Here is a 12237-nt window from a genome sequence, read left to right on the forward strand (position 1 = left end):
TTATCTGTGCACATAGCCAGGTTTAAAAATACAGTATGCAGTCTAAAATCAGTGAACAAAAGATGCAATGGCATACAATGGTATGGCATACAAAGCATGCAATGGCTTACAATGGCATAAAATGAAAAGGCAGGAGAGGCTTGTTTGTGTGTAGCATACAGCACAGGGATTGGGAAATGCATTGCCCAGAGTATAAGGGAAAAGTAAATAAACCACTCACTGAGGCTATATTGGCAGGCAGTTGGTGGGTAATTTGTTCAGTGGTAATTTGGCCTTCTACAGTGCTGTATGTGAGAAGACCCTTGAGGACCCCAACCAGGCTGACTAACATAGTCTCTGAGTCACTGAGGACAGTGTTTAAGAGTAGACTCTATGTATAGAAATAAGAACTGATATGTTTTCATGATACAGTATCCATTGAGGTCATGATTACTCGGTCTATTAGTGATTATATTTCCTGAAGTTTAGCAGTGGTAACTTGATTATTCATGTGTTATTATGTGTTTTTTACTTGGCTTAGTGTTTCAATTTTGCTTTGTGCACACTTGTGACATGAGATAATGCATTTAAAGGAAAATACCTGCTATAATCATATTTGCGTTTATACTTCTGTACTTGCTTATCTTTAACATGCCACCCTTGTCAACCTTTCCAACATCTACTAACACCCCCTCCCTTTGCCACCTTCTCTTTTAGCTCATTGGCTCTTCTGCTAAGCCCAAATATATTTTTAGGCTGTTGTTCTTTCTGAGGGGTGGATACGGCAAGTGAGGGGATTGATATATACAGAACCCCCTACAACAGTAAGTTGTGAATTTTATTCATCTCTCTGTTGTTTATTTCCTGTCTTAAATGGAGATTTAGGATTAATATACCTGCTGACTATCTTGGAGAGAACAGCTAATTCAAAGTAAGAGCCTGAAAATCATGTGTGTTTGTGTTTTTATTTTTTTATTTTTTGAATGCAATGCATTATTATTTATATTTGACCAAACATTTTAGTAAAATGTTTCTGTGCATTTATGTGCATTCAGACATCAAGATGGCAGATGTCATGGTACAGAAGTTTTCCTTACCTTTCTTATCTTGCTCATCGTGCCACACCCAAGCTGATGAGCAGCCAGTCACAGAGCAGAGATCTCACCAAGGCAGCGAACAACTGGAGCAAGGAACACTAAAAACAGCAAAGGACCCAAATAATAACCTAAATCTAAAAAACTCAAAGCTAGAGTATGAAGAAACAGTGTCTGCATCCAAGGTCAGAGAAGCGCAAACTCCCAGCACAGATCCTGACCTTCAGGACAAAGATATGGTCTACTCTGTGGCCAATGGCAGTCCTCTTTCAGAGACTGCAGCGGACAAACATGGAACTGTTCAATCCTATCTGACTTTTGATAAACAGGTAAGGGATTCATCATCAGCTGAGAATGGCCAATCTAAAGGCAAAGTTTCTTATAAGTCGGTGTTTGAGAAATGGGCAAGCCTACAAAGCGAAGAACAGCGGCCCAGTACGAAACGCCAGCTCTCTGCAGAGAGCGCAGCAAAGTGTGTGGCTGTAAGGAAGAGGAGCACAGTGGCAAGCAATAAAGAAGAGCCAGCAAAGCTGCTTTCACACACCAACCCTGGCTCACAGCCCATGAAAGCTGGTCTAACCATACGCTCCTCCTGTCAGAGGCAGCCAAGAAGACAGCTGTTCGGCAGCACTGGGGTCTTCCACGAAGTGGACACACACGTAATTAGCAAAGGAAGAGAGGTAATACACAGACACGTACACACACAAAGAAAGGAATTTCTAAATAATTTATGAAACACAAATTCTAGATTAAACTATGTATATCAGTACTATACTATACACATGCAGATACACTGTATACTGATTTGACTTCATTTGTATGGTGGACCACTGATGGGGTAGTAGCATGTTATTTGGTGTTGCAAGCAGGTGCACCACTGTTACTGGGGTTTTTATATTAAACAGATCTTCCAGATCAGAGGCACAACACCATGTACACAACTAGTCACAAATTATCTGCACTCCGGGTTACATTAAAACTTCTGTTGGCTGCACTGTCTTATCAGTGTTTTCCGTTCAAGGCTACCATCTTCTCTCCACAGTCACTGCTGTGCAGGTGTGAACGTGTTGCATCATTTCATTTGTAAATGTGGTGCGAGCAAAAATAGATGCCCAGCTTTTGATTTGCACAAAAGAAGATCAGTGATTTGTTTTATTGTGGTATAAGAGTGTACCCGGTTCTAAAACAACTCACAGAAAAGCATAAACAGAAACATTTATGGATATCTGCAAACAAAATTTGGACCGAGACTCTGAGGAAGGTAAAAGTTTCTTAAAGAGAATCATTACTGGTGAGACATGGACCAAGTTAACCAACAGCTGGAAAATTGATGCTTACAGTTGTCAGGGATTCTCAAGCGCAATCATCAGAACATTACATTATTGTGATCTTGCAGGACAATGCACATTCACACACCCCTGCTCACGCTGTCGAAACTGCAAAAAGTTTCTTCATTTTGAGGTGTTGAAACATCCTCCTTACAGTCCTGCTCTCGGCCCATCAGACTTTCATTTGTGTGGTCTTCTGAAAGCAGTCATACGAGGACGAATATTCACTTTTGATGAAGAACTGAAGACAGCGGTGCATTGGTTGCTTGCAGCTCAGCCTAAAACATACTTTAATGAGGTAATACAAAAGCTTGTTGACAGATGTGTATTGAAAAACAAGGAAATCATGTTGGAAAATGATGTATCCTTAAGTGATTCCTACAGTATGTAAAAAAGGAATTAATTTCAGATTGCTAGCTAAAATTTGGATTATAGAGCCTGGAGAAACAATGGATGCAGGAGAATTCACCAAATAACATTTATTCACACCTACAGTAGATGCAGTTTAGAATACAGTAGGTAATTCACCCACAGGCCGCAGCTTAGCAGTTAGCACTGTTGCCTTTTACCCCCAGGGTCCAGATTTGATTCCTGGACAGGTTTGATTATGTGTGCATGGAGTTTGCAGGTTCTCCCCATTCTTGGTGGGTTTCCTCTGGGTAGTCCGGTTTCCTCCCACAGTCCAGAGACATGAAAATTAGGTCAATTGGCGTTCTTAAATTGCCCATAGTGTGTGAATGGGTGTGTGTGCCCTGCGATAGTTTTGTACCCTGTCGAGGGTGTACTCTGCTTTGTGTCATAAGTCACCTTGGTCCCACACGATCCTGTACACAGGATAAAGCGGTATTGATGATAAGTAAGTAAGTGAGAATTCACACACGTATGTTTTTGGAACATGGTACTGTGGATAACTACTGATGAGTAAAATCTGCAAAAACCCTTTATCTAACTATACAGAGAGCAGTACTAACACATCTGTGGAAAGATTAGAAACCTTTACTCTAACCTACAAAATTCATTTTCCTGTCTCCTGACCTAAAACATCAGCTTATTTAAAATATCATCTTCCTATGCATTTTTGTCAGAAAATACAGTACTGCTAGAGGAAAACCTGAAAAAAAGAACTTATAGTATTGGTTAAGGGGGCAATACTCAAAGTTCACTGATGATTTATGAATGGATGTAAGGCTTATCACAGTACTGAGACAGCACTAAGAAGAGTAGCCAAATTACTTTTTATTGGCCGCTGTTCATAGTTTTGTCTTTATGATGTCAAAAGATTCTAGATCACCCATTTTGTTGGGGGCTTAGGGATCACCTTAAATATGAGTGCTATCAATTTGTAAACATCTGTGGTAATGTCTGTCTGCATACAAATCTCTGATGTTCCGAATAGCTCTGTTCTAGCCATTGCTATTTTCTTTATATGATACCTGTGGGTACAATTACACTGCACAGACAAAAAAACCTGGATTAAACTAGGCAAATAGTTAAGAGTCTTCAACTGGATAATTACAGTAATTATTTCAGCTGGCAACAAGTTATTTATCCCTAATTGATGCAACGAGTAGCTTCTCATTCTTTAAACACCCATGTCAGAAGACATATCCTGTGGTTGTGGGAAAGATGTTGCTCTATTTCATAAGGGTCTGATTATTGGCCTGCATTAAGTAAGGAAAACAACAAAGGAGAATGCTGAAATTACTCAGATTGGCTAAGAAGCACATTATAAAATTTTGGAAGCGAAATGATGAACCATCACCTTTGAGGAAGAAATATAATCATAATGTAAAAATTGAATCATAATGTAAGTTCACTTACACCCTTTGGAATCAAATCATAAAAAACCAACAATAGTCCTTTAACAATGTAAATTTAACAGTGAAAATAAAAGTGTTTCCACACATACAATGTGAAATTACCTTGTGGCATTGGGACTAAAAAGCTGTGATAAGAAAACCACTTATTAATGAGGCTAATCGGAAAAAAAAGGTTTCAGTTTGCTAGGGAACATAAAGAATGTAATGTGGGGAAAAAAGTTGTGGTCTAATGAGTTCAGGTTTAGTCCCATTCCAGGGTAATGAGTTCATCAGGTTAAGAGGAGAGGTGGATGAAGTGATGCACCCATCATGCCTAATTTTGAGATGTGCTGGGGATGACTACACAGTGGACCGACTCTCCCATCAACAATACAAGATCTTGGAGAGAAATTAATGCGCGTTTGGATGGAAATAAATGTTGTGGTACGCATAAGCTTATCAAAATTATGCCATAGAAAATGCGTGCAGTAAGTAAACCAAAAGGCTGTCCAACAAAATATTAGAGAGTGTGACTTTTTTTTGGCTGGGCACAAACGGCATTAGACACTGAATGCAGTTAGACACGACTTTAACTGAGCAGACAGAAGTTTAGGGTTTTGAATTATGCCACAGGCAAAGATCTTTGTGAATCTGGTTTCTTGGTTAAAACTCTTAATTATGATATTACTAGGACAGTCTAGTACCTGAGAAAACATTTTGTCATATGTGATCTGCCACATCTGCTTTAATAACAAAGGCTAACGTGCTTCCTTACTAAATTGTTTTTGTTCCTTAGAAGAAGGTCCAAATTCATGGTATAGAGAGTTTTGGTGAACTTACAGTAGCTATTTTAATGCTGTTTTTTTTCTCAAGGTTTCTGGATAGTGGTGTGGCAGGACACTAATGTTCCAGAGTGTTCTTGTGTATGGGATGTCTTGTGGCTCTCTCTTTTTTGTTGTGCTGCCAAAACAAGATCTTACAGAGTTCCTATAGAGCTAGATTTACACTTACGATAAAAGCTTATGCCTTAGACTTGCTGCAGTGAATAGTTGGCTTGGCTACAATAAACTTATACTTCTTAATATTGCCTGATGTTATAATAAATACCGAACATACCAGGACTCTGAGAAGCATTTCTTCAATACATGTAGCAATGATCAAATTTCTGCCTTCATTAAATCTTCAGACAACTTCTCCTGTCATTCCTTCCCACTGTCTCTCTTGGTTTTGCCTTACTTCTAGAAGAACATTTAGATTTCTGTGACAGTGTATCAATGTAAATAAACTGTGTTTAGTTTTGTGCTCAGTTTTCTCAACTCAGTAATGCTTTGCCTTACTTGTTACATTTTATACTGTATATACTGTCAACGTTTCCACTACAATCACAGAGCAGTCATTTTAATCCATCCATATATCAAGTAAGTAGATCTGGTTTAGCATCCAATCATTTCAGTTTTAGTTATCCGGAGTTATTAACAGCAATTAATCATGATCTGCAGTGACCTTCTCATGCTACATAATAATATTTTATAGTATAATACAAATATATAATGATCCATGTGTATTTTAGAAGACAGATATACTGTAACTAGAATGCAGAGAATGAGCGCTTTTTAGCTGGACTAAGCAAAGACTTTTATAAAATAAGCTTGAACTCAGATAAAATATAGGATTTATTTATTTATTTTTTTTCCTGGTGTCTCTGCTACTGTAATAATGGTTTAACTGGCTAGGGAGCAGGTCAGATTTTAGGTAACAGTAGATTTTTGTTAAGTATGAGAAAATTCACTTCTGATTAGTTTATTAGGAAACTATGCCATGTTACCCGTGCATACGCCAAACAAGCCTTCAGCTGAATGATGTTTTCAAGGCAAAACAACATACTGTATTTGCTTTCAAATAAAAAATATATTTTTAACAGTTTTAGAGAAGTCATAAAGGTAACTTTACACATTAACCAAAATTTTTTGAACATTGTTTTTGTTTTTCTTGGTCTTGATTAAATTTTTTTTGCTGGTTAATTAAAATTTTTAATACATTTTGTATGTACAACGATCAGCCATAACATTAACACTGATTATCAACTATAAAACAGATCATGGGCATCCAGCGCTCATTGATGACTGCGGTGACCCAAGGCCAGCCCATCTGGTCCGATCTTACAGAAAGGCCAATGCAGCACAAATCGCTGAAAAAGTCAATGATAAAAAGCCACCAAAACACAGAGTGCACCACAGCCTAGCACACAGGGGCACACCAGGCAAAGGGTCCAGGGCCGTTGACTTGGCCTCCAAATTCTCCAGATCCAAATACGATCAAGCAACTATGGGATGCGCTGAACAAACTAGTCGGATACACCCCATAAACCTCAGCACCCAAAGAATCCGCTGATAGAATCTTGGTGCCAGACACCACAGCAGACACACAGAGGTCTTGTAGCGTCACACCACACACGTGTAACTTAAATAATATTAACCATAATGTTTTGTGTTGTAATGTTAATGCTAATCTGTGTATATTCAGTACATATTGCATCCTAGTTTTGCAATGTGTGTAGCTACACAAAAAAATTATTGTGAACTTGGTAAATGCATTAATAATTATTTCGATATCAAAATATCAAGTGATTCATACTACAATGTCTTACCAAAACTTGACTATATTCTTTGCCACATAAGTTTCGCCGACATAAGACAGAAAAACAGAGCTGTTCCTAGATTTGCTTTAATTTCTAGGTAGAACTTCTTAACTGTTTGATGAAATACGGATTAATGTTGCTGTCTAAATAATAAATATACATGGTCTCAGTTCTTTTGTGTATTTCAGCTGAAAGAGCAGGGAGTGTTCTCACCTCAAAGAATTGCTCGGGTAATAACGCAGAGGGCCAGAAATGAGTTAGAAAAAATCCGAGCCATATGGGTCTGGCTCTGCCATAATATTGGTAAGTGCATAAACACACTTTTACTGAAACACCACTAAATAATTTGGCGAGACAGGGTTGCATTTTTTCTTGAATGAAACAAAGTCTGCATGTAGTGTAGTAAGCACAAATACTATAATATATAGGACTGTGCACTGGACTGTGTGCATGAAGCTCTATGAATATGTTGATGTGTGTGTGTGTGTGTGCAGAATATGATTTGGATGGGTACCTGGGTCTTTCCCCAAAGCTTTGCACACCAGAGGAAGTCATTAAGGAGGGTCGAGGAGTATGCAGCGGATTTTCCAGCATCTGCCTGGAGATGTGCAGGTGACAAAACTCAACAATACAGAACTGACAATGTTGGGATTGTTATAGCGGTGGACAAGCCATCTCAGTGGCCTCTTCTCTTATAAATATTTCATACGTTTTCGTGCCATGCATACTATGTATGCATGGCACGATACTACTAAGTATTAATGCTAATAAAATCATTCAAAGAACACTCATTCATAGGTGGCATTGTTGCACTCTTATTTCCATAAGCATTTAAGTAATGTGCTGTTAAACCATAAATATTTAGAGTTTACCTGTAGAGTCTAAGCAGAATTGTTTTCTCTCCTGTGCTCTGTAGGGAAGTTGGCATTCAGTGCGAGGAGGTGAGCGGGTACAGTAAAGGCATTGGGCACTGGCCTGGGCACAGGCTGGCAGATAAGCCATCTGATCACATGTGGAATGCTGTGTGGGTGAAGGGGCAGTGGGGGCTTCTGGACGCCTGTTGGGGGGCTGGCACTGTCAACATGGACACCAAAACCTTTGTTAAGAGGTTAGAATTCTGTCACTGTTTGCTAACAGTAGCCACAAGCAAACACATGTGCGGTGATGGCCAAAAGTATTAAGACAGTATATGTCGTTTGTTATAGATCACCTTGTGCACAAAACAGGTAATTTCACTAATCAGGCTGAAGAATTGTACTAATTAGAATTTAATTGTTTTGGCTTATTGGTTATCACTGTCGCCTTGCACCTCGTGGGTCTGGGTTTGATTCCTGCTTTGGGTCTGAGTGCACAAAGTTTGCATGTTCTTCCTGAGCTTTGTAGGTTTCCTACTGGTGCTCTGGTTTCTTCCCACGGTCCAAAGACAAACAGATTAGGCTAACTGGCGCTTCCAAATTGCCTGTAACGTGTGAATGTGTGTGTGTCCCCTGTGGTGGATTGGCACCTCATCCAGAGTGTACTCCGCCTTGTGCCATAAGTCTCCTGGGGTAGGCTCCAGGTCCCCCACCACCCATACAGGATAAAGCGGTATAGACAGTTAGTATGTGAGTAAGTGAGTGGATGGATGGATGGATGGGACAAATATGTTAAATATGCATCTAGAGGTGTCCACCTCTGCACAAAAATGCCTAAAACTAGAAAAGTCTCAAGTTCATTGCAGACTTCAGATTGCATCTTCAGGAAGCAATCAAACAGGCATGGATCGAGCGAGTGATACCAGAGTACTGCAGACGTCTTCTTGACTCTATGCTCATCCGGATCCAGCAGGTTTTGGAGATTAAAGGACTTCATACTAACTGCTAATTGTTGTAAAGCACTTTTATTGCATAACATAAATTATTATTTTAAAAAAAATGTCATTATTGTATTGAATTTCATGTTTGTCTTAATACTTTTGGCCACCACTGTGCAAAGATAAGTGTATAAACATTGCTAGTTTAACTATTTAAGAGAAAAGATTGTGAATATTTCTTTGCGATATGTTTGTCAGATTGGACGATTTTTACTTCCTGACTGAACCGAGAGATTTTATAAACTCTCACTTTCCTGAAGAAGAGAACTGGCAGTTACTGGACGCTCCGATCTCTCTGGAACAGTTTGAACTAAAACCATTAAAGACCTCAGCCTTCTACATGCTGGGATTGACCCTTCTACAACCCACACAGTACAAAATAACCACAGGTCACACACCCACACATTACACGAAATAAATAACCATAAAAGAATTAATGTATGTTCTGTGTTCTAGCCCACACTCTCGATAATGCAGAGGAAAAACAGTCAGCGTGGAGACATGATGTAGAAGTAACGACCAAGCTACAATAATATCGCGTTCCTTATCCCGGTCTGTGTAGCTGAGACCACACATCAGAGAAGCCCGAAATAACATTCTTCTTCTGTTTGTGAAGTTATTGTGTGCTTTAAAGATTAAAGCGTCTCAGGGGAAGGAGGGCCAATATGTTATTGTTACTAAGATTTCCTGAAATAGTGACAGAATACCCTCAGCACACAGCAAGGGATACAAACATGTAAACACTGAAAGGAAAATGTAAAAGTGAAAACAGCAACTCCCTTACCAACAACATAGTTTCCAAGAGTTGCAAAAAATGCGACGAGTGGTAGACAACGCACTCCACCCCATTCTTAATTGTTCTGATTATTATTATTTTTTTCAGAAGAATTAAGTCTAGTTTGAATGCCTGACCTGACTAAGGAGCCTGTAACAGTTTTTTTTTTTTTTAATCTTTGTGTGTTCACAGATGATGGGGAGACAACCGTGTCTGTGAGCTCGTGCGGACGGTTGACCTTTGCATACGAGCTTAGGCAGCGGGACTCGGAGACAGGAGCTGCAGGGCAGAACGAGGTCGACGGCTCATGCGGTTTGCTGTCAGTGACGCAGCAGGGCATGAGTCTTCGTCTGCTGCCACCAGAGCCGGGAGCCTATGAGCTGAAGCTGTTCGCACGACCAGAGGGTGACTCTGGCACTCTGCTCTGGGTCTGTACTCTGGAGCTGGAGTGCCCAGCTGTCCAGAAGAGCCAGTCGCTGCCCGCCAACCCCTTTTTGAGTTGGGGCTTAGGTTCTAATGCAGGGGTGCATGGGGTGAAGGGCTGCAGTGTGCCAAGCCAAGACACTCTGGAAGTTAGTGAGAGAGGAGAGTGTGAGGTGGTACTACACACCTCGCGCCCCCTGATGATGGTGTGTGAGCTTGTACACCCTGAACTCGACTTTGCGCTGGCTAAGCGCTGCCTGGCACTGCAAATAGCAGCCGAGCAACTGGTGTGCAATGTGCTATGCCCATACAAAGGCTACTACCGTCTTTCTGTGTTTGTGCGTGATTACGATGATGGAAGTGGCTCCTTTCAGAATGTAGGGAATTTCCTGCTGCGATGCAGGGGCTTAGGAGTAAATCAGAATGTGCTCTACCCTCCGGATCTTAGTCCATGGTGTGGACCAGGAATGCGCACTCAAGCAGCCGGTCTGTCGCACTTCAGCCACACAGGGGCATTGGTGAACTTGCCTCAGGGCCGCTGTAATATTACTTTTCACTGTACCTCATCACAGCTGCAAATACACGCAGTACTCAGTGCGGAGGCATATGAGAAGAACAAAGGCAAATCAAATAAGGGTGGATTTCCACTTGCACGACATATTTTGCTCACGCTCACAGACAGCAAGGTGACGGTGAGCATGTGCGTGCCGCAGCCTGGAGTCTATCGCCTGGGTTTGTACGGACGCACACCCCCTCAACAGGACTACACACCACTGTGTGACTATGTACTACGAAGCACTTGTGACAGATGTGGAGAACCATTCCCTTGTGTGTATTCAGCATGGGAGAAAGGGTGCGTGCTGTTGGAGCCACGTGAGGGTGTGCTGGCCCCACAGAGCTGGGTGTGTTTCCGCGTGAGGGTGGCAGCAGCACAGAGAGTAAGCGTGCTAGCAGAGCAGCGTGTAGATTTAAAAATGAATAAGAGCAGGGTGTGGGAGGGCAAGGCCTTTACAGGGAACCTCACTCAAATTAAACTGACTGCAGCCACCTCGGACACCAGCGAAATGGCCGTGCTCATGACCTTTGATGTCCTCGACATGGAGAGCAAGCTGTGAAATAAAAGAGAAAGAGGGAGACAAAGTATGTGTGACTGTAAGTGTGTGTGTTTGTGTAGGGCAGCCGGACAGTATTGTGAAGTGAGCTGGTTTATTTAAAGTAAAGATGCTTGTAATGTAATTCTGACTACTGTATTGTTGTCTGTTAAACGGTTGGTTTTTCACTGGATGTATTTTCTGAATGGATTAAGAAAGGCGATTTAAGCATCTTTTAAATACAGTCACCTTAAACACAAGCATTTTAAAAGACTCTGTCGTTGTTTATCAATCCAGTCAGATTTCTTATAACGTACAATACTTATAATGGCTGTTAAGGACAATAGATATTTCAAGAGGGCGTGGTACAGCTATAAAGGGAATTTAAGTCAGCCAATCTCAGGATATGATGTTAGTGTCAAAGAACACAATATACTGGTGTCCATAATTTCCAAGCTCATTGTCTGTGGTTACTGTACTTCTGAAAAACTGCTATTAAAAATATGCTCCTACAAAGCGAGGGAAAAAACAAATGACAAATGAGCAGCACAGTACATGGAATCCTCCCAAATAGAAGGAAATGAGAAAGTCTAACTTTTTTCAAACTGTAGTCATATCTGGTATCAGGCTGGCTGGAGTTCTACAGGAGCCAGAGGGGACACCCTTGTTTACATGCTGCAGTTATAACAAATAAGAACTCAGAATGCACTTGGACTGCAGACCCACTCCAAACGAGAAGCTAAACAATGCCTGCTATGTGTGTGTTTGTGTGGGTATTGCCTGTAGGGAGAAGGTCAAGTACCGCTGATGTAAGGTGCCAGTAATATTGTGTGTTTTGGATCTGTGTGTGCGGAGCTAGTATATTGATGTCTAGGGATTTGTTGGCATGTGAGCATGGACACATTCAAGGGGCTGTCTAGTCTGCTTGTCTTAGCTGAAAAACAACTGCTTGGTATGTGGCCATGATTAGCTGGAGACCAAAATTAAGGGGCAGGAAATAGGATATGTACTATCAGATGAAAACACACACTTTTCTTATAGCCTACAGAGTGAAAGAGAGAGAGAGAGAGAGAGAGAGAGAGAGAGAGAGACCTAGTTATGGTAGCATCCAAAGGTTTATATTGAAACAGGGACTTGGCATTTTCAAAGATGTTATCACCATGTGACACATTCACTACTAAGGCTATAAACATTAACACCCACCCACAGCAACAAATGTGACTCACTAATGATGAGACCATCCAGAAAATGCAGAGAA

At 40.8% G+C, this 12237-nt stretch overlaps 1 protein-coding gene across 2 annotated transcripts; it reads left to right on the forward strand.

Moving 5' to 3' along the window:
* The first annotated feature begins 777 nt into the window (after positions 1–777).
* On the forward strand, positions 778–11239 carry ky (kyphoscoliosis peptidase). 2 transcript variants are annotated; one of them, XM_053502475.1, is made up of 7 exons: positions 778–803; positions 1035–1753; positions 7027–7141; positions 7333–7450; positions 7755–7946; positions 8889–9079; positions 9658–11239. In XM_053502475.1, the coding sequence occupies exons 2-7, from the start codon at positions 1043–1045 to the stop codon at positions 11001–11003; spliced, it is 2673 nt and encodes an 890-aa protein (XP_053358450.1). In that variant the 5' UTR covers positions 778–803; positions 1035–1042; the 3' UTR covers positions 11004–11239. The 2 variants fall into 2 exon arrangements, with proteins under 2 accessions (XP_053358450.1, XP_053358449.1); XM_053502474.1 differs by lacking the exon at positions 778–803 and adding an exon at positions 827–910.
* Positions 11240–12237: the final 998 nt, after the last annotated feature.

This window comes from Clarias gariepinus, chromosome 8, assembly GCF_024256425.1.
Source record: "Clarias gariepinus isolate MV-2021 ecotype Netherlands chromosome 8, CGAR_prim_01v2, whole genome shotgun sequence".
Classification (NCBI taxonomy): Eukaryota; Metazoa; Chordata; class Actinopteri; order Siluriformes; family Clariidae; genus Clarias; species Clarias gariepinus.

What these genes read in the sequence shown, in the direction of transcription:
- ky (XM_053502475.1), top strand. Translation starts at nt 1,043, where the DNA reads ATGGCAGATGTCATGGTACAGAAGTTTTCCTTACCTTTCTTATCTTGC. An exon ending in TAATTAGCAAAGGAAGAGAG is followed by an intron (nt 1,754 to 7,026) that starts GTAATACACAGA and finishes TGTGTATTTCAG; the next exon opens with CTGAAAGAGCAGGGAGTGTT. An exon ending in ACCAAAACCTTTGTTAAGAG is followed by an intron (nt 7,947 to 8,888) that starts GTTAGAATTCTG and finishes TATGTTTGTCAG; the next exon opens with ATTGGACGATTTTTACTTCC.